This window comes from Patagioenas fasciata, chromosome 4 (genome assembly GCF_037038585.1).
Source record: "Patagioenas fasciata isolate bPatFas1 chromosome 4, bPatFas1.hap1, whole genome shotgun sequence".
Classification (NCBI taxonomy): Eukaryota; Metazoa; Chordata; class Aves; order Columbiformes; family Columbidae; genus Patagioenas; species Patagioenas fasciata.
In genome coordinates, this window is record NC_092523.1 from 26,375,392 (window position 1) to 26,397,944 (window position 22,553).

Genomic DNA, 22,553 nt, shown 5'->3' on the forward strand with positions numbered 1-22,553 from the left:
TGTGTTAAATGAGTAAGCGTTTCTTAGGAGTTTCATAAACTTAATCCAGAACATAATCCATTTTGTGGGGCTAATGTGACTGCAAATTGTCATTTCAGTTCTTTAGAGGCCAAATTTTGAAGTAATCTGCATCAGCAATTTCCCACCCAATTACCTGTCAGCAGTTCAGATTACATTACTACCACTTGCGAAAAATTCAAAAAACAAGCCCCCAACCACAATTAATAGGTTTAAATAAAATGTCCTACCTTGAGTTTGTTTCTTGTTCACCGCATTATCGGCTTTATGCCTTTTCTAAATGAAAAATGCACAGTGGTTAAAGACTTCTGCTGACATGATAAAGGTTTCACACTTAAGATAAAAAATACACGCATCACCTCCTCGCATTCATCAATTCAATAAACCAATTTAAAGCAAACAAACAAGAAAACAAACAACATTTTAAACAGGACTACAGATTACTTGCATAGTTACGATCACAGGAAAGTCACACCCAGTTCCAGGCCAATAGTGTTCTACTAAAATGTCCTGTGGGCAATCACCATGTAAAATGTTCCTTATGTAAGGAAGTGGTGCTTTGCCATTTCCTGGAATTCAGAGATGATTCTACCAGAGCAAAGATCATGGATTTATTTCTAATAAAATGCTGGTATGACTCTGAGCTAGCAGCTCTTAAAGGCCACCTTATCACTCTGCAGAGACTAAGCTAAGGTGTTACTTTTTGCTAGATTTTCGTAGATTATCAGTAGTCTCCTTTCAAAAAGATAGCTGATTTTACAGATAAATAACCTTTGATCAACGAGAAGGCATAATAACTTGACCAAAGCAGGTATTTATTTGCCCACAGGGAGAGTCTCTCCAGCTTGAAAAGTAACAGTTTAATGTCAGTTGCTTTCTGAGCTATGATGAGTGAAAATAATTGGAAACAGCTGATAATCTAGCACTGCATGTCACAAATTTTGCTCGCACTTCTAAAGCCTATATGGAAAACACATGCTGTTCATGAATAATGTCTTCTGCTAACATCTTCTGCTTCTTGGGATTTCAGTCCAGAAAAGGCAGCATTTGGTTCTTGAGCTAAAAGTATTATTTTGATAAATATATTTTTTGATATTGATAGATAATGTTCCCACCCAAAGGCCAATTAATCTTGCTTTAATATTAGATGAAGATAACCATTTCTGGAGATCTGAGATATCTCAGCATGTAAAGAAATTAAGACATAATGAAAATTAAAGGTTAAAAGAAAACACACTGAATACTACGCAGCAAGTGGTCAGCTTTACCAGGAATAAAAACACAGCTGTCAGAGTCAGTCGAATATTCCTGCACAATAACCAGTAGGCAACATTAAATTTCATACATGTTTGACTAAAAAAAACAAAGCACATTGTTTTATTTGGACTACAGTCTGTGAAACTCAGCTGTGCAAGTGAGAAATTCATGAAGTTACCATCAGCTACATATACACACACACATACACGCACACAGAGCCTTTACACCAGCACCTAACTTCTCCAAATCAGCTCCTTCACCTCATTCAGTTTCATCCAACTACAGCAGGAACTAACTATAGGCTGAGACAATGTAAACTTAAAAAAAAAGAAAAATAGTATTTGAATTCCCTTTAGGTATCTCTGTATTTTTTGGTAATGAGAATCTTACTGGTTTAGCTGATATATGCAAAAAGCTCCAAAATTCTTCCCTGTCTTGCCCCCCACGCCAAACTGCACAAGTTGCAAAGAGAAAATGGTAGAAACAAGTGACATAAAGGAGAGTGGATGAGAAAATTTTAAAAAGGACACTTTGTACAGTAGCAGCAGCCTCAGTTTTATATTTGCCTAGACACTGGCATATGGTGTAAGTCTGTAAGCACTAACAGCAGAATGGTTAAATATATCTGAAAGAACCTGAATTGATTTTATGGCTTTTTAAAAAGGGATTTTATTTATGTAAAGAGAAAGCAACAAAGACATTTAAGGAGAAGCTGACCATTGGGCAGCAAAGACTAGAAATGCAAAACAGAATGAAAACACTTAATGGAAACATCATTGCCTCTTGCAGGACCACTGAACTTGTGGCCCAGGAGCTTCATACAGCCCAGGGGGACAATATATCTTGCCTACCATCCACTGACAGGAGTAACTGAGGAGAAGACTGAGCTGACTTTATCAGCAGGAAAGGCAGCATGGGACCAGCAACCCTCCATTTTAAGAGCTTCTTTACAGTTCACCACTCTTCCTTTTAATCAAAGTTTCTGCACGTACATGGTAATTCTTCTCAAACACAATAAATTTGATGCTCCCAGGAGCCCACTATTTGTGTGCAGGGAAAGACTATGCCACCTGCAACCCTTTCAAAAAAAATCAAGAGAACGGCCTGCAACATATAGTGGACAAGGCACTCTAACATATTATGATATATCTAACTTGTCCTCCACATAACACATCTGCAGAACTAAAACAGAACAATGGTGGATGAAGAAATTCTTAGCATCTAGAGTGATTTGGTACATCATCAAGACAAATTCCCTAGATACAAAAGACTTCAATTAGAAGAGTCAATTATGTTATGCAAATTAGAGAGACAAGTTCTACCATATGCTCTGAGTGAGAGTGAAGAGCAGGCAGGAATGTACTCAGATAACTGCAACATCTTCTGTATGAAGTGAAACTGAGCCTGAAACTCTTTTCCCTACTCACAAAACAGCAGTCAAAATGGACACTTCCAAGTCAAGACAGTATCCCAGGTCTTTTCAAGTTTTCATTCAAGGGAAGAAGAAAGCAAAACAACCACTACCACAAACACTGACTGCAGAAAGCCAAGGAAAACCTGACATCGATGTGGGCATCTGCCTAACAAGGTCAAGCGTTCCATATCTATTCCTGGCCATCAGGCATCAGCAGATCACACTTACCAGCAAGACACGAAAGACTAACAGTAAACTGCACTGGGCTGGAGCAACAGGACCAACTGAGAAAGGCCTATTCCTCTTGCTGTCCACAAAACTGTGCAGAGTCACAACAGGGAAAACAAGGATTTTATGCATGTGACTTCAGAAATAAAGAGATAAATGAGACCTGGGTTTAGATCTGGATTTCACAAGTGGGGAAAATCCATTTTCAAAACTTTAAAAATGGCACATTAGTGACCTGAACTCATTAATCTAAAATGTATTAAACTGAATAGATTACTATTCTAAACATACAAAGTGCCTTGTTATAATTCCAGTAGCAAGTTAAAAGACACTTTTTAGAAAGGTCCAGGAATTATTTGATCCTCAACTGAGTGCCTGAGGGCTTATCTACTTTTTTCAGGGTACCTAAAATCAAGATGTAAAAAGAATCCTGGGAAGATTTCTTTTTTAAGCCTACCTTCTTCATTGTGATTAAAGCCAGAAGTTCTCACAATTTTTCTATAAAATGCTACTCTAGTACTACCTCACTGACAGATTGAACTTAAATCCAGCCCACAAGCTTCATTAGTGGGAGTACTCTGCTCCTGCTCATGCAAGAAGAACGGAAAATAATTCTAACCAGAGAAACATTCAAAGCTTACATGGTTTTAAAATAGATTGCACCTGAAATGAATTTAGTAGCCTCCAATCTTCTTTTTGAAGAGCCCAGGTTTGAAAAAAATTGGCAATATTCTGGACTTGACTGGGTTCTGTGGAGTCTTTGGTTTCAGTCCACACTTTAAAAAACATGCTTGTAGTATATAATAAACACGACAGTCACTGTTTTGCCATGTTATTGTCACTTACATATGTAGTAAACACACTTTCAAATCGTAACACCATATTCTAAAGATTTAATCTTCTCAAGTAGCTTTAGAAGCTTTCAAAAGCATCCAGAAGGTAAGAATGGTTCAACACAGAATTATTCAACAAAATTTTTGTAAGGCAGTCTATGAAGAATTCGAAAGCTATTTATAAAATATTGCTATTAAATACTTACAATATCCTCTATTATCTCCTTCACTGCAGCTACAGCTAAAATAAATAAGAGAGGGACCAATGTTGTGTAACGGCCTGTTGGTGATACATCTGGTATTTGCTATTAAAGAAAAAAAGAGAAACAATTTGTTTGTATTTGTTTGCTGGTTGAAAACGTATTTTAATATAAGCAACAGTACTTTCTGTGGAAATCTAAAGAAGGCAACTGGATTCGCTTTTTAGACCTGGTGCTGATTATTTCCATGGAGGGTTACTGTCTTCAGTTCAAAAGTAGCTGATGCAATAAAAGAACATTTGCATTTTAAATAGCATAGCATTCAGCGGAGTTATTTTCAGAAATGTTAGTCTCTGCAGAATATTCACCTTCTTTTGCTGTGTTTCAAATTAAATTAAAATACATATTTATAAAACACCATCATTTTTTTTCAGTTTAGATTTTGTTAAAGTGGATACAAGCCCAAGGTATTTTACTTCCTTACTGTTTTAATCTCCAAGAGATATTTTGCATCATATTAGTTATTAATTGACAAATTTCAAATAGCTGCTTTCCGACAGACTACTGTAAGAAGCCCTTTTTTGCTAAGCAGATATGCGCACAGACGATGCAAGGAAATGTGTACATAAAGTAAATGCTAAGAATACGCAGCTACTTATGTGCTAATCATGGATAATCATCCATCTATATCTTAGCATTGACTAGAGTTCTTAATGACAACATTGTAATAGGTGAGATGACTGCTGCCTTAACAGATTTATCATAGGCAATGCAGCCCATATGACTACAATGAGATCTTTGCAAGAAAATAGTACAATAAGTGATTCCTCAATGCAGTTAAAAGACATCCTCAATTTATAATTTTTATCATAAAACACTTTAAAAAACAGACAATGTTACTTCTGGATTATATACATTTCTTTTTTCTACCACCACATTGTGCCTCTGAAAGAAAACAGGATGCTATATGTATGTATGGAACGTTTCTTGGAGTAAGGCCAATACAGTTCTATTTTCCAGGTTACTCTAAATCACTTTTTTCAAGCAATTAAATGGAATCCAGGCAGAAAGTTACTATTGGGCAAGTGCCTATGTGATGGCTACAAGGGAAAGGGATCTATCACTTCTCTGGCTATTCCTACCCTTTCACTCCTCCCTAGACATATGCCCAAACTTCCCCATTCCAATTACACATTATTTTCCAGGCAAAATATGAAAGCAAAAGAGATACCAGCCGGTACTCTGGTTCCATTGCCCCGTATTTCTTACTTCTGCCAGTGCAGTCTCACTGATAGCCTGATAGTAGATGGTGGGCCTCTAAGCCTTAACATCGCACGTCCTAACACCCCAAACCCCCACCTGCCAGCCTCTCACTCAATCATGCTCAAATGGCTTCTGGAACCTCATTCTGCGTTGCTAGTTTGATGTGCACACTGGCACCAGAAGAAACGCTGCTGGACCACTGGATTAGCCCGAGATGCCAGATGGGGTCAAAAGGTTGTTTATTTAGAAGCCACAGGTTTTCAGGCAGACGACCTAATGAAACCCTAAACTTCAGATTTTTTCCTCTAGAAAAGTGTAGTAAGCTACCTGTGCAGATGTATTCCAAGAAACTGCTCGAAGCACTTACAACAGAAGCAAAGACATCAGAGTAAGTACAGAGGAATCAACTTTCACTTGCTGAAACATCTAAAGTGTGGGAAAAGTGCACACAGCAATATGTGTGCCATTATTTTAGTAATTTTTGTTTGGTATTTCACAATGACCTCCACAACAGACAAAACAACATTCTAAAAAATGAGCTAGAAATTACACAGAAAATGTATTTTTATAAAATACAATGGGAATATGGAATTACAATCGCAATTATCACTGCCCCTGCCCACAGTTCAATTTTCATTCATCACCAGCTATTGCATTTATAGACCTGTATATAAAACCAACACAATCTGCTTTATCAACTGAAACTACCACAAAATTAAAATATTCTGATATATCTGCAAAACATTGTGTACTTCTTCAAAAAGAGCCCCAGTAAGCTGAGTCACAGACAGCCCTTCATAAACACACTGAATGAAGTTACAATGGTGGTATAGAAAAGGCTGCGTGCTTTCTTCTTAACCAGCACAGTTAACCAGCTGGGATATGGGAAATAGCTGTTATAGTACTGGACTCCACTGCTGTTTTTCTTCATCTAGGTTCAATTTCAACCCTTATCAGTTCCCCTGTAAGAATAAATAATCACTTCTCAACTGCAATTCGTACCCCTCAAAACAGACTACAGGATTAAAGTTCGTAAAGTTCAGCTTGTTAGGCAGTACCCTCCATTACAAGAAAAGCCAACTACAGGTAACATTTTTCTGTTCACGCTAGATATTTTTAAATGGGATTTTCCTGTCACAACAGTTTTTTTTCACCTGACAGTATCTCATCTATACTTAATTTGTTTTACAGCAAAATCTTTGTGTGTATTGTATTGTCTCCAGGGAGTAAAAAAATCAAAAAACAAACCAGACATTTATTAAATGTACATCTACACAATACAGCTATTTCGTGAGGCTAATAAGCTCAGAAAGAACGGCACACCAACCTCAATATCTCTGCAGAACACTGTCTATGGCATAAATGTGCTTCAACAAGTTTCAAACATGAGCATCTTATTGTTGATCTTACCTGAAGTAACGCAATAAAAAGAAAAAACGCATTAGCAGCTCTTCTGAACTGGGAATAAAGGAACCTCGGCAGGAATGTGATTATGTTGTACTTTGCAGTGCTGAGAGAAAGAGACAAAACCACGCAGGATTATTACAGTACAACAAATTTTTCAAATGTTCCCTCTTAGCTACACAAACTTTCAAATAAAAAAAGAATCTTTTTGTGATTTGTGTGCTAGAAAACAGATGTATTTTCGCTGAAAGAGAAACCAGAAAGACTTCAGCAGAGACAGTCCTGCAGGTGTCCATGAACTGGAAAACCCAAGGAAGCACCTGCCATCCACACAGAGTGCCGTAAGCTTCCATGTTGCGGCAAGAAGTTCCCTCCCCACCTCTGCGAAGCTCTGCTGCCACTCAGTCACAAGCAACGAGCAAAGGAAATAAAGTCAGGTGAAGGTCACAGGTGTGCGGTGGGGCAGCCCGAGGCCTGTGGCGCTGGGGCCCGGCACTGCCAGGCCCGCAGGCGATGGCATGTGCTGGTAGCTCTGCACAGGTAGTTCAGGCAACATTCCTGGGGAACGACGTATAATACAATCCACTGAATGGAAAGTTCACTTTTTTACTTTAAACTGATAAATACTGCATATTAAGTGTAGTTTTGCTATGCTGGACTAACAGAATACATCCTATCCAAGTGTAATAATCTCTGCTAAGCCATCATCACAAAAGGTTTGAGCTCCCAGCTCTTTGTCAGCCTTTTTTTTTTTTTTTTTTTTTAAGAACAATGCTACCATTCAAGGTCCTAAAACAGTAATAGTGAAAATAATCATGCCAAAAACATACAAGCAAAAGACTTGTAAGAATATTTTAACTCCTTTTTAACTTACTAATATTTACTTTGACTTTGCATAAAGGTCAATTTAAAGGAGGAAAAAGCTCAACACTGTCCAGAAACAAACAAAAAGACAGAAAATACAAGTTGCATACACAAACTGAATGCATTACAAATTTCCTCAAGCATACGGAAAACCTCCACCACATTATTCTCAATGTCTATAAAATTCCTGCATATTATCTAAGGTATTGTCAGAAGACACACTTACTTGGGACAAGGATATCTTTGCGATTCATCTACTTTCAATTTTAACAACAGAACTGAGGATAAGATCTAAACAGACATTAGAGTATGGTTTATTACTTAAAACTAAACAAAACCAAACAAAACCCCACAACATAAACCATCAGCAGAGTCCTAAAGCCTGAACTTCAAATTCAAAACTAGTTTCATAAGGAACCACAGCATCTTTGTAGTTGGCTGACTGACTAAGATCAAAGTTTCCAAAGCACAAACAATGCCATGTTGATGTGAACTCCGTTTGCATTGGCATCCAACTACCAGAAATATGTTCAAAGATGAACTGAACTTCAGCTGAACTGAAAGCTGAAGAACAAATCGATACACTAGGGACATGCTGATGGTGCAGCTGTAAAGCATCCATACCTTCCCCACCCTGACCTTAAAAATCTGGAGCATCAGGTTTGTAACTGAAACAGCTCTGCTGCTCTCCTCATTTCACCTTATTATCCCCTCCAGAGTCTGGGACTGTAACTAGTGGTCAAAAGAAACGGCAGAAGTGGAATAAACAGCGTATTTTCTTCATATTTGCTATGCAACGTGCAATGCTCTGAAATTAAATATGTGTTAGAAAAACACTAATTAATACCTGACATGATTGTTGCAGAATTTGGTTAGCTGGGGCTGATTGATGAATATAGTTCTCAGTTCCTCTTGATCAGCTAGAGAAGTTTTCTCTGAAACATCATCTGTCTTCTCATAGCCTGAAAAAACACAGCATGGTTTTCCACATAAATAGATTTATATACACAAATACACAAGATTCAATGCACTTCATGACAAAAAAGACATCCATTGTGAATGTGAGCTCAACTCATTTGCATTTCTCACAAGTAATGATCATTTAAAAACTAAAAAAGTATTTAGTCAAGGTGCTCTGCAAAGCTGTAATATTGAATAATTGTGAAATCTACTGAAATAATGAGTACAGTTATATAGCTTGTGCTGCTTCAGAGTAATATGAAATGAACTATTCTTTGTTGATGCACGTGAACCCAGAAGTGAGCATACCAAGAAAAAAAAAAAAAAAAAGAGAAGGCAAAAGGAATAAAAGCCCAAACCTAAAAAACTCTCATCTCTCTCCGAGCTGACTGATCTTGAATTACTATTCCTTTACCTGCTACAAATGTTCTGCATGACATTAGCCAGATTATTCCCAGATAATTGACATCAGTAGATTCTTCATTTCATGTGTTTAACTTGAAATGGTATTACTAGACTTACTGAAATTCCCAGCACCTGCCTCCACTAGTCAGTGAAAGCTGATCTCTGCATGTATTCTTCTATAAATGAGGAATCTTGTACAAATCTGCATAATTAGTTTCATCTGTAAAAGTGGATACCAATGTATTTCTCTCTCAAGACTCTTCACTAGTGCTTTGTCCACCACTCAGCCACTACATCGATGACTAACAGGCCTAAGTAGCCTATTCTGGCTGGAGCTTGTAAACACAGGTATGGCATAAATCAGTCACCAAAAAGTTTTAAAATTAAAACAATAATCTGTGTGTGTATAGTTGTCTGTTAAATACACACTGTTCATTTTGTAAGCCAAAGGAGGAAAAAACATAGAGAACAAGAACAATGTTAGAATGGAACTGTGCATCAGAACTTACATGCATATCAAGGATAATTAAAGCTGTAAATGAAAACTTAAAGCTAATTTTTAGTATGTTCTGTACATACTTACAAACAGGTTATATGAAATCCAAGTCATCCTCCAGTCCACTTGCCCACTATACAGCCTCTTATCTATTATATCCAGAAGATATATTTCAAACGCTACCTTGCAAGGTCAAGTCTCCACACATCATGCAAAGACTCAGCAGAAACTTGTAATATCTTGCCATTTTCTATTCAGAATTCACAGATTCTATTACTTTGCAGGAAACCTCCACTACTACATCCATCCACTGCAATTTCTCTATTTCCTTCCTTCCAGCTCCCCCAATGAGAGGCACCCATCCAACACACTTCTGCTGAAGTTCCAGTATGCACCTCAAAAGGACCCTTCAGAGGAAGGGTAGCCAGCCTAACAGACTGGGCTCACCTGAACAAGCGTCCACACAATCCTCCTCAACTCAAGGAACCACATGGGCACATGTGGCCAACTACACTTGCCATTTCCTATTCTTGCCATCACCTCTCCTTGAAGGGACAACCATCATACAATTGGCAATGCACGACCCCCAGCATGCAGTTCCATGGACATATATCCCTATAACACAATTGGATATAGGTACATCTTTAAGGCAACTAGGTTTTCAGTCAAGCTGCAGGTGGACATCCAATCTCATGTCTGTAGCTGACTGAGCCTAAATTCATTACACAGTGAGCACACCTTCATCCTGGGTATAGGACATTTACCTTCCAGTTGCTTGATGAAGGAGCAAACACAATATATGGCTCCTGTGACAGCACTTGGGTAAAAAAGTTGGAAACTACTGTGTCAAAAGTACCAATCTAGCCTAAATTCAGGAAATAAGGAGAGTTTGCACATTTGTGGAATGTACTATTTTAATTTTAAAGCATTCATTAAAAAACTTACGCCACTATAAGCCTTGAATACTAACACTGATAAGAGTTAAAGCAAATGTTAGCAGGCATTAAACACTATATATTACCCATTAGTTACAAAGATTGCCGAACTATAGACATTTATTTTCATATACCAGTACTACTGTATTTATTTGTTCTCCTTTAATCAAAATAACAGCAAAAAGGTTCTGAGGAGCTACATAAACATTCACTGCCTCACATCCTACTACCTTGAATTCACTTTTTTTCCATTCTCAATTAAAAAGCAATCTTAGGAATTAAGTTCTGAGCATCACCCATAGCCCTCTATACCCTGCGGCTTTGGTAAAACCAGCTCTTCTGCCTTAGGTGCATTATACAATTTTGAAAGCTTCAAAGGTTACATGTCCCACCACCTCCCTGCCTAAACTTTAGAATACGTTTACTAGAGTACACAGATTAGACTGATACACGAAGCTCAGTATCAAAGAGATACAATTTGTCTTCCCTGTTTTTGTGTGTTCATATATATATGCGTGTACATGTACACAAAAACATCTAAAAGCTTATGTATTACTGAAGCTATTATATCATCTAAAGCGGTAGTGTGCTTAAATGACTACCATGTTTTCCAAGCCACAAGAGACACAAAATGCTCTTTGATATGCTCTGCTTTTATATAAGGTTATCAGAAAGAGTGTAAAAAACCAGAGAGACACAAAATTTTAGTTCACTATTTGATGTAGAACTTTCACATCCTACCCCCCCCACAATGCTATTTCTTAAAATATCCATACATCACCTATCTTGCTTACACTACCTACCCAAGAACATCAGTCAAGAGTCAGCGCCCCTGAGTTCCAGCTCCTCTGCAGCCCTGCATCTGTCCTGCTTAGCTAATAGATGCCTGATGCCTGGCCAGAAACTGGGCACACTCTTCTTGCCAGACAGCTGCTGATTTTCAGAACTGCCCGAGGTCAAAGAGAACTCTCTGCTGCACAGCGGCAAGAGAAGCCAAAGCTCAGGCACCGCTTCTGGGCTCTCAGCAAGCCAAATGTCTTCAGGGACAATATACCACCCCGGCCTGTGTGTGGGTCAGGCCTATCCTACAACAGTTTCGTTTTTAAAGTCAATATATTATGTTTTGTAAGTGAAATTTTCCAATAATTTGTCAGATATAGGAGTGTATGTTCATAGGCACCACCCTGAGCACGACTGGGCGTCTTCTCACATGATGCATTCACTAGAATTGCAACTTAAAATTATCTATTGCATTCCCACAGTTTGTTTGTATTCCGCATCTTCAGAAAACTAACATAAAGCATTTCCAATTTCTGCCATGTCTTGCCCACACTCATCTAACATAAACAGATTAAGTCATCAAAAGCTGTATTTAATTATAGTGTTTTTTTTTCAAATGCAACCTGCAAGGAAATCTTCAATATGTTTTATTTACATAAGGTGAGTAAAGAACCTGACAATAACCCAAATGGCCCAAAGTAATGTCAGGAAGTAAATTTAAAAAGGGATATACTTTTCTACAAGGGAGGATGTTAAATGCTATGGCAGTTTATATGTTCATTTGAAATTCCTCTAGCCTGTAGACTGGTAAGCAAGAAATTAAGATTGCAGATTTGTTCCACTGTTACAATCCCTGATGCAAACTAGCACCTTACAGGAAATCACATTAAAGGCACATATCATTTCAAGTATTCACTTTCCAGTATGAAGTAGGACATCTATGAAACTACACTCGCAAACCTGAGTCTAACTGCAGTACATTACTCCTTGACTTTTAAGAGCTACCTTTCTATGAAATTTTAAAAACCAAAACTATAAGCTAGAGCTTACTCGCTGACTAACTTAAAAAAAGTCTCACATATCAGTGCAGCAGGTCTGCATAAAACTTCACCACTTCAAAAAAAAAAAAGCTACTAAGTGCTAAGTAACTTCCTCCATACAAATTGATTTGATGCCAATCTATTAATGAAAAAACAAGGCCATCCTGTCACAAAAATGTTGCCTACAAGTAATCACAGGAACAAACAGAACCATACCCATACCTTTCTTTCTTGAGAATGGAAATTTCACCAGATCACCTCTTAGTGAACATAGCTATATTTTTCATGAAGGTGTGTTTGAAAATATGCATTTATCACACATCAAGAATTAAAAAGAGCTGGTTGCCCTTCTGTAATCAAATAGGAGGTTCCAAGACAACAGAAGAGCATTGACCCAAACATTCAGGAAGCTAATAAGGAAAAAAAATATAGTCAGGTTAAGTACAGAATCCAGGCAGGAAGAATAAAAACAAAACAAACAAAACATAAAAGCACAGACACCACCAAAGCATCAGTTGTTACAAAATTCTGATGATTAAAAAGTAGTGTGGAAAAAAAAAAAAAGAACTTAAGATGAAGCAATCATTTTAGTATCTTAAAAATAAAAAGTGTAGTCACTGCTGTGTTACAGGTATCTAACTGTAGTAAAACAGCAATTACCACATTTCAGACAGGAACTGTGATGCTGTACTAGTAAGAGTTGCTTTTCAGAAAGCAGAACAAATATATTCCAAGACTTTTCTTCCTCTGCTGTGGCTTGCAACATTGCTGATATTTAACCACAGCTGAATTATCAAACAGATTCTATGACATACATTTTTACACGCTCCCAGTGACAGAAAAGCATCTGACTTGAAAAGTCAGCACTCTAAAAAGAAAATAGGAAAAGCCAACATGCCATACTACTCTGACACACTATTATGCAGAAATAGCAAGTTTCAAAACTAATTTCTTCTTAATATTCACAATCACACCTTTTGATATTATTTTTTGATTATTTTATTATTTGGGCAGCACAGGTTCAACACCAACAAAAAAATGTGCTTCAACATCAAAGGAATACAACTATTGCCCTAACCAAAAAGTTTATTTGGAAAGCTGCTGCATAAGCTAGAATTACTGTACATAATCTTCTGTCTAGCATCTTGAAAGTCATTTGCTAGTGAAGCACAGAATCTGGAAATTATTGATGGATAAGCACAAAACATTACAAATTTCATTAAAGTCACTCAGCAAATAATTGAGGTTTTGGCTCAGGATTTCTTTCAATCTTCTCAAAATTGAAGAAATAGAAATAAATTATAAGCAAGAGTAGGAAAAGGCAAGAAAAAATTGGAAACCAAATTGCTGTGAAATCTGCAAATATGGAGACTGGGTTGTTACTTCCCAGGATAAAAAGTGTACCTGAAAAAACCCAACTCAACCAACCAATCAAACAAAAGACCCAACAAAAACCAAAACCCAAACAAACAAAACCCCCACCAAAATAGTAGAATGTGTATTTTGCATAGATTAGATGTTTTTCGGTTTTGCCAGCAAAAACATCATCTTCAACACCACCACCCAAATAAATAAATAACCAATGAAACAAACAAAAGCTTCCATACAATTAACTTGTGCTTTCTCCAACAAAAGAATTCACTGAAGAACATATTTTGCTCCCAAGAACAAATTTAGAAGAAGAAACTCTGTTTCAACAGACAATATTTGCACGGAATCTTCCTAAACCAGTTTTGATTTTAAAGTTTCTAAATTAGTAAAACAACAATAAATGGTAAAGAGTAAACATTGTCCAAACATTTTCCTTTAGGTAGGGTCGTTTAACAGTTTCATCTTTCACACCTTAAAACAGTCTCATTGTCATAACAAGACAAAGGTAAATACAGACTATAATATGGAAAGTAAGGGAGGGAAAGAAAACCCTCAGTCAAGTCACCAGAAGGATTTTAACTCTCTTCCCTTAATCATTAAAAAATGTCTTTCTTATTCTCAAAGTATAGCATTCAAAAGCTTTGAAAGCTGGTGCTGTAGCCAAGAACCTCTTATATGAGCAAGTCTGCTAGGTCATGCTCCCAGATAATGCAGCACAGTTTCAAGAGGGTACAGTTATGAAAAAGAAGGTGCCTTTGGAGTTAATTGCCATAATGCTGTGATGAACCTTTGGTGACAGAACAGGTACTAGGAACCTGACCCAGCAGTCTGTCCTTCCGAGGACAGAGCACAGAAGGGAACTGGAATGAGTTGCTCCAACCTGCTGGTACCTCTCCATTATAGCTAGACCTTATTTTGAAGCACTGGGATCTAAATGAAGTCAGTAAAAGAGATTTGTCAGGAAAAAAAACCACAGACAAAATACAAAAAACAAACAAAAAAACAACAACAAAAAATTTCCCTGTCACAAGTTGAGGCAATTTCCTCTTGTCCTATCACTTGCTACTTGGGAGATGAGACCAACACCCTCCATGCTACAATCTCCTTTCAGGTAGCTGTAGACAGCAATAAGGTCCCTCCTCAGCCTCCTTTTCTCCAGGCTAAACAGCCCCAGCTCCCTCAGCCGCTCCTCATAAGACTTGTGCTCCAGACCCTTCTTTGCCAGCTTTGTCTCTCTCCTTTGCACTCTTCAGCATCTCAGTGTCTTCCCTGTAGAGCGAGGGGCCCAAAACTGAACACAGTATTTGAGGCGGAACCTCATCAGCACTGAGTACAGGGGGAAAGAAGAACCATTAATAGGTATATCTGCTGTTGTGGGTAGACAGCACTATGGCACTTCAAATTTCTACCCTTTCTCGAAAACCTAATATAGTTCACTGAACTCCACCAATACATGGAGGAAAAACATTAATGCCTCAATTTTCAGAGAACCCTAATAAGAACTGTAACCACAATTCCACTCTCCCAGTCTCTCAAAAGAAATAAAATGCTTTGAATTATTCCATTTCATGTTATTTAATAGATGCATGTGTTAACTGTGCAGCTATGTATAGCTAAAGTAACCATAGTTAATTACTTCATTTAATAAAGCTAGATATAGGCTACAATACTGAAAGATTTCCCACGTGTTTTGTAACTGCAGAATACAGGATGCTATTTCCACAGCACAGCTCAGGTACAATTCTGAATTAAGGTTACTGGTGGTGAATCATTGGCAGTGATTTCTTAAATTCGTTTAGGAAGGCCAGATCTTCCATGCCTTGAGTGAGACTTTATTGATACATATACCACTTTAAAACTGCAGCGTTTCCTAGGTTTATGGTGAACTGCAGGTGACCTTTGCAACAGGGATAATAGGCACAAATATCTATCAAAAAAGGTTATAAGCGAGCATGGTTATCTTTAATCAGCCATGAAGGACACAAGAACTTGCAGAGGTTTTGAAGAATGCCATGCAGTTAACAAGTTTTACAGATGTTTAAACACCTACAATTTTTATTTTGTAATAATTTATAGACTGTAGTGTCAATTTTTCTGTACAACTGTCAAACAGTTCTAGGGAATGATGTATGTCTGAATGGTTCTGACAGTTCTGATTTTGTTTCATCTGAGCACAAGAGCTGATTTTCTCTAATAACAGTATTACTATCTCTTCATGTCAGAGAGAGCTTAGTTCTGAGATGATGTCAAGATAGTCCAGCCTGATAAGGTAGCTCATGATCCATGAAAAAAAGATCTCTGAAGCAGAAATTAGTTGCTGGCAATAACAGGAGAGAAAAATGAGACTTTAGTCCCAAAGATACAACACAAAAAATCTAGAATAAGGGAAGTTTGTCTACTAGATCCGCACAACTCTTGGGCTACTCTAAGGAGTGGTCCATGCCATAACAGCACTCATAGATACTGCTGTTTGTGATTACTATTATCAGTGACTTCCAAAGAACATAGAGAATGTTATGCTGCAGGTAAGGGTTGGGTGGAGGTCTCTGAAGGCAGTCTTATCATCACTTTGCACAGTGCTTATCTAAGAGACCTGCATGATGGCCAGAGCTAGGCTTCTACAGTTCCTTTATGCCACTGTCAAATGCTAGGTATGAGACTCACTGTCAAATGCACACAGATGAGAACTTTGGAGTTCTCCTTTTTAGAAAATAGTAACATTTACCTACAAAGAACTGTTTCGAAGTACAAGCCACACAGTCCAAATGTGTGGACCAAGTAAGCTTGGAAGCCATTTATCGAGAAAAGAAAAAGAAGTAAGAGACTCATTGACACTGGTTTCATTGTGAATGAGCTGAGTTCAGAAGAAAGAAACTGAACTGAATATAAATAAAATTAACTAGTGCCACATTAACCTAAGAAAACAGTAGCAGTTTCAAAATTATTTTTCTTTGAGTAATACTATATTTAGTATAGTATGAGTCAAAAACTCTATCACTGAAATGAAAAACTATCATGTCATTTTCCAGAACTGAAATTTCTTAAAAGACGTTTCATATCTATTTTCAGTCCTAAAGAAAGTATTTTTGAGAAGCTTCTTAAATTCTGTATTCCACTGTCGTATAATCATCCAGTCTTGAGCACTATTCACATAAACTAGACTTTTCTTTTTTTTCCCCCTTTACTGCATCTGCCTTAGATATTTACCTTTAGGAAACACCACATTTGTTCATTTAATAACCATTAAGATTCCTGTAACTGGATAATTTTAAAAAGAGCATAAATTTTTCCCAAGTTATTTGTGCTAAGCTTGCAGTGGAAACCAACAGTCTAGAACCAAACAGAAATTAAGCTCTGAAAATTTGGACATTTAACTAGTCTCATCAAATGCATTTACTAATCACTGTGAATACAGCAGCACTTCTGCTCTGGTAGTAAACACAGTTCAACAATGTTGGATGCACCTTCTTCCTCTCTTCATAGAAAGATGCACGCTATTTCTTGGCCAGCTAACATCACCTAGGTAGAAGCAGAGCCAGGCCTCCTACAAACCTGCTTTTGGGGGAGAAAGGCGTGTAACAGGGGAGAAGAAACAGAAAAGAACATCAAGATAACAGACTACTTCCAATCTATCTTTCTTCATGCTTTTCCCAACATATATTAAAAAAAATCCTTTGGAAGAAGAAAGATACAATGAGAAACTTTCACCTCCCTATATTGCCAAACAAAGCAAAAACAAACAAACAAACAACAACAAAACAACCCAAAACCAAAAAAACACCACCACAACCTGATGTAATGGTTTAAGTGTAAAAACTCTAAGACGAAGAGATAAAACCTGCATACCTGCCTCAGGAGTATGCAGCATTACAGTGGCATTGCTATAATTACCTACAGTAACAGAAAATCATAAGCTGTCCCAAGCTTTGGTATCAGTGATTTCAAATTTTACTTTTGCATGCAATAAATATTACATTAAGATAATTTCAGTGCAGTGATTCTTTATACAAGGCAGCCCTTGACACGTTGGTACGTGAAGGTAAGCAATCCCAGCTCTCAGGCATGAAACATCAGCACGGTCTGACGCTTCCCGGCACGTTCTCTATATCAGAAACGTTTATTTCTGATGATCCGTGAGCACTTACATCCTACATCTAAAAGAAGTTTGCCGACTTAGTCCCAGGACGAATACCTCAAGACAGCTCTCCCAGGCCATGAGCCACCGCTGCCTCTCCCCCTCTGCCGCTCGGGGCCGGCGGGCCGTGCAGCCAGACACACCGGGGAAAAGAAACAACAAAACAACCGCTCCCCGTGACAGGCTGCCATCGCTGACGCGCAAACCGCTGCCCGCGGCCTCTCCGCCCCCAGTAGACAATGCAGAGCCGTAAATACAAGAGTGCCCGGAAAGCCCGGCCGCCACAGCGCTCACAGCCCGGCGCTTGGGCGATGCCCGGCTGCAGCGAGCGCCTTCCGCCGCAGCCTGGGCGATCCCGGGGGAGCTGCCCCGCGCTCAGGTGTGCGGCGGAGGCAGAAGGGGCCATGCGGACACCTCCTCCCCTGCGGGGTCGGGCGGCGACCACGGCGCGACCGGAGGCCGCGGTGAAGGGCGGCGCGGCGAGCAGCGATTCAGCAGCCGGCGCGACACCAGCTCCCGCCGCCTCGTCTCCCCGCCGCCCCCTCCCGGCCACACGACGCACGCCTCGCCGCGGCTCCGCGCTGGAGGGTCGCAGAGCGCCAGTCGGGCTCTCCCGTCCCTCCCTACGCCTGGGGAGAGGTGGGCGCCGGGCGGCACTTACCCTCGGCACGGGAGCGGATCTCGGACACCGTTTTCTGCACCGCCGGCATCCCCGCCGGGCTTGGGGCGGTGGCGCGGCCGCCTCCACCCGCGCGCCCTGCACCTGCTGCACGCCGGAGCGCGCCCCGCGCCGCAGCGAGGCCCGGGCCGAGGGCGCCGGTCCCGGGTCCCGGCGGCGGCTGCTCCGGCTGCCCGAGGCGGGAGGCTCGCGCCCCGGCTGCGCCTGCCGCCGCTCGCGCCGCCGCTCCGAACTGACAGCCGGGGCGCCAGCGCTCCGCGCTCGCCTGCCCTCCGGAACCTACCAACTCCGCCTCTCCCCCCGCCTCTCCGTCCCGCGGCGTCCCGCCGCCATCTCCCGCCCCCTTTGGGCTCAGGCTTGCCGAGCCTCTGCACCTAACCGGGCACCGGCACTATGAGCGGTTTCGGTCCCGCTTCTGGAGCCAGCGAAGGGTTTCCGATGTGTGTCGTCCCCCCACCCCGTGACGGGAGGGGAATGGAACGCGCCGAGGCCAGGGCCGCTGCCCGGCACCAGGAGCGGCCGGGGGGAGCCCCGGGGAAGGGCGGCCGGTATCCCCCTCCCGGGCAGCCGAGGCGGCGGGTGCCAGTGTCCGGGGCGGCGGATCTCAGTCTCGGCGGGGCGGGGAGCGGTGGGGGGTCGGGCGGGGCGAAGTGGAGTGCTGAGGGCGACGACCCTCGGACAACGTAGGCGCTGCAGCCCGGCGGCCTGGGCAAAGGCAGCGGGGGTAGCAGGGGCAGCAAGCTGGGCGGGGAACCCCGCGGGGCTGCCCAACCGTGTTTATCCTCCGAGAGGACTCCTTCCCTCCTGGGGCCTCCCACGCAATTATGTGCAGTGTAAATGAAGTGAAGGGCGCCGTGGGGGGAGGTGTTATTCCGGAGAGGGAATTTGAAACGTCGCTCCAAAGCCGCCGTTCAGGCGGAGGGAGGTTCGGTACCGCTCTGTTTGACAGGCAGCCTTCAAACTCTCGCACGGCTTTTTATTTTTAACGTCTCATAAGTCAGAGTGCCGCAGTTTGACAGCCCTGAGGCAGCGTGAATCGAGCTCTCTTCCTCTGTGGGCTGGTGGGAAGGAGGTCTCGTCTGCAGTTGCCTCCGGCTGAAGCACCAGCGGCAGTTTTATTTCCAGGCTGTTAATGTGACACTTGGGAGACTGCAACAGGCTGAGAAATGTGTCTCTGGCATGTTGTCCTTATGTCTCAGTGAAAACAGCCACAGTAAAAATGGGCTGGAGAAGAAAATAGGAAAGGCGTTAGGATTTGGAGCTGTAGATCTTCTTGGCGTAATTATGTTTTGCATCCATTTCAGTCAGGCACAAAGCATACCAACTGTTCAGAGGACGATGGAAGTTATGAAATAGAAAAAAGCTACTGTTGTGCCGTCAGTCTTGAGAGGATTTGAGGCTGACGTGTCTGTCAAAGGCTAACATTGCGTCCTCCAGAAAGTACATAATACAGGCAGATGATAGATGTGGGATTGCTGCTGATTTCTTTACAGGGCAGGCATACATGCTATGGGAAAATAAGACAGATATAGTCTTTCTAAACAGGAAAAGAGGCAGACCTGTGTTTGATGAAATTGTATAAAAGTAATTGTATAAATCAACCAAGCAACACTTCATTCATGGAGAAAAGTGAACCAAGAATTTATTTTTCTTAAATGTTGAGCTCAGATAACAGGAAAGAGGAATACTTTGCCTCACAGAAGACTAATAAATGCATTTTTTTTGTTTTCAAGCCATGGGCCAGAAAACCTACTGGAGACTCCTTTCCAAAAGAGAATACTCTTCTGCCTCGTCCTATGCAGCAACGTGTGTAGATTGTTTGTGTTGTTTGCCTTTCTTTTTTTTTTTTCTTTGCTAAACCAGAAACAAAGATGGTAGGAAGATGTGTCTTCATGCTTTTTTTTTACTGGAAAAACAAAATGCCTGGAAAGAACATGCACTGCTTATCCAGTTTTAAGAAATAGCGTAGGTCATAGTCAGCCATGGACAGAGTCTTGGCCAATGAAATTTACTTTCTGTAGGAAATAGCTTTTAGTTTTCTGTTGAGATTTCATTGAAGCCTGGCTGAAGCAGTCATGTAGGAGACTCAATATATATATAACCCTTACAGCATAAATAGGGCCTTTTCATGAAAAAGGATCTTGTGTGCAGGTTTTTTTTCAATTCATAGCAGCTACATTAATGTTAAAAGGTTGCAGCCACACTCACTATAAATTTATATACATCCCAGTCAAGAGGCATTTTCCCTCAGATCATTGCAAGGCTGGTGACAAACAGGATTGTCACTTAAATCCAGTTTTAAATCCCATTTTATGTCTAAACTTGTTTTTGGCTGTAAGACCCCTGGCAAGTGGTGCTTATTACTGATATCTTTGGGCAACTGCAAGTTTACCCACTTGACTACAGAAGATACTAAAACAATGCTACCAAGTGCTGTTTGAAATTGTGAATAGTTATTTTACAAACAAAGCCACTATCCATATTATAAAACAGCACAGCAACAAAATTAGTAGCTTTACTCTTGGTATATGTTTGTGTACTCTGAGTTATTGTGAATGCTTAATATACCCACAGACGCTTTTTTTTTTAAGAAAAAGCCTTTTTGAATTTATAGTATGAATAATATTTTGAAGAAGATAATGAATAAGGTTCTATTAAATCTTGCCATCACTTAAGAATTTATCCAGTTTTCCAGTTTTTATTCTACATATTTTCAATGCTATTCTACATTTAACCGTTTAGTTACACAACAGACCAACCAGATGTTGTCCAAATGTAGGAAACTCAACCACTAGGTTTCATAACAGTCCGCGTTCACCTGCAATACGCTCCAAAAGAAGCCCAGCAGCCTCTGTCCTTTCTCCCTTTCCCCCACAAGATCTGCCAGCAGAACCAACTGGCCCTTATATTTATTTGTTCCCTTTGGAAAACAAGTATGTGAGCTCCATCCCTTCACCTCTTCTGTGGTAAAGTCTGTGTCACTCATGCAGTTTGCATTTCCACACAGCACCATTCTTGTTTTGATAGAAGCATGACAGAAAAGGCTTCTGCAGCTTCCTAAGCTGAGAGTATGCTCAGTTTACACACTTGAGAGTATACTCTATATTTAAGAAATCCAATACTTGTTTCTGTATCATCACTTTTTTGAAATGTGCATGACAGGGCTGCAAAACAGAAGCAAGACAGCTTTCCAGCAAAGGTGTTAATTAAACACTATGCCTATATTATGCTGTAAAAATTAGATGATGGTCAAAATCGAGCTTCGCCCTTGATTTCAATGTACATGTTGAAATATGTTGAAGTTCTGGTGGAACCAATCATAATTTATTAGCATTAATTGACTAGCAAACACTACCTTTTTGGCAGAGGACAGATACCTTGTTTTTTAAATATGTGCAGAAAAATTGCATATCCACAGTGAAAACCAGGTTGTTTCAGATGAAGAAAAAGCCTTCCAATGACAGCTGAAAGGTTGAGCTAGTAAAAGAAAACTGTGAAAGCTCTTTATTAAAAGTCTATTTATATGTCAAAAATATCACATATGCTACTTCATAGTTTTATGGATTAGACTGAGCTATGCTGAAGCAGTCTTACCTCACCAGTTCATCTATAACTGCCTTTAGTGGTACGGACTCCTTAACCCAACTGAAATCTGTTCTTGCAAATGGTATAAACACTTATTTTATTAGGACTTTAAGACAGAAGTTTCCATTATTTACAATATACTAACTGTCCGCTGTAGTAGCCTCCCAGAGTAAAAAATACTCTCTTTAAAATGAATGCATGTATAAACAGGGAAAAAAAGTCTGCAAACTTCAAGTTTTCACAAGCTTTACATATATAGAAAATTAATCTATAGAGTTTTTCTGTAATGCTGTTAATGTGTGTGAATTGGTGCAATTTTCCTTTGTGATATACTGTGAGAAAACAGATGGCCAGGTTTCATACAATAGTGGAAAGGAAAATTAAACTATAACTGCTGCTTTTTTCCCAGAATTGTCTGGAAAGGATTTCTGGCATATGTCTTTTTCTACTTCATAAGATATTGAAGCCACTGGAGGTTGTGCAATTAATCTCAAGCTCTCATATTATTTTAACCGATACTTTTTTAGTTTAATATATAAAATACTTCCATAGCATGGGAAGTTTCTAATGAAATGTTATAAATAGCTACACCTGAAATTTTAAAAGGTAGAGGGAAGCAACCATTTTAGCTCAGATGAGTTTATAATTTCCCGATCAACTAGGAGACAATGGGTGGTATTGCTGAA

The 22,553-nt window shown here is 40.0% G+C and overlaps 1 protein-coding gene across 7 annotated transcripts in view; it reads right to left on the reverse strand.

The window, feature by feature from the left end:
- Positions 1 to 18,494, reverse strand: part of ATP8A1 (ATPase phospholipid transporting 8A1) — a 107,963-nt gene extending 89,469 nt beyond the window's left edge. For 3 of the 7 annotated variants that reach the window (XM_071807430.1, XM_071807429.1, XM_071807428.1), the window contains exons 1-2: positions 3,957 to 4,044; positions 249 to 294 (exon numbers count right to left, since the gene is read on the reverse strand). Coding sequence is in view for 4 of the 7 variants with exons in the window: in XM_065836432.2 (XP_065692504.1) it covers positions 249 to 294; positions 3,957 to 4,055; positions 6,624 to 6,723; positions 8,329 to 8,443; positions 18,265 to 18,313 (409 nt within the window). In the remaining 3 variants the exon portion in view is untranslated. Of the gene's footprint in view, positions 1 to 248; positions 295 to 3,956; positions 4,056 to 6,623; positions 6,724 to 8,328; positions 8,444 to 18,264 lie in introns of those variants that run through there. The other 4 variants (XM_071807427.1, XM_065836431.2, XM_065836432.2 and 1 more) reach the window with 3 other exon arrangements.
- Between the last annotated feature and the right edge of the window lie 4,059 nt (positions 18,495 to 22,553).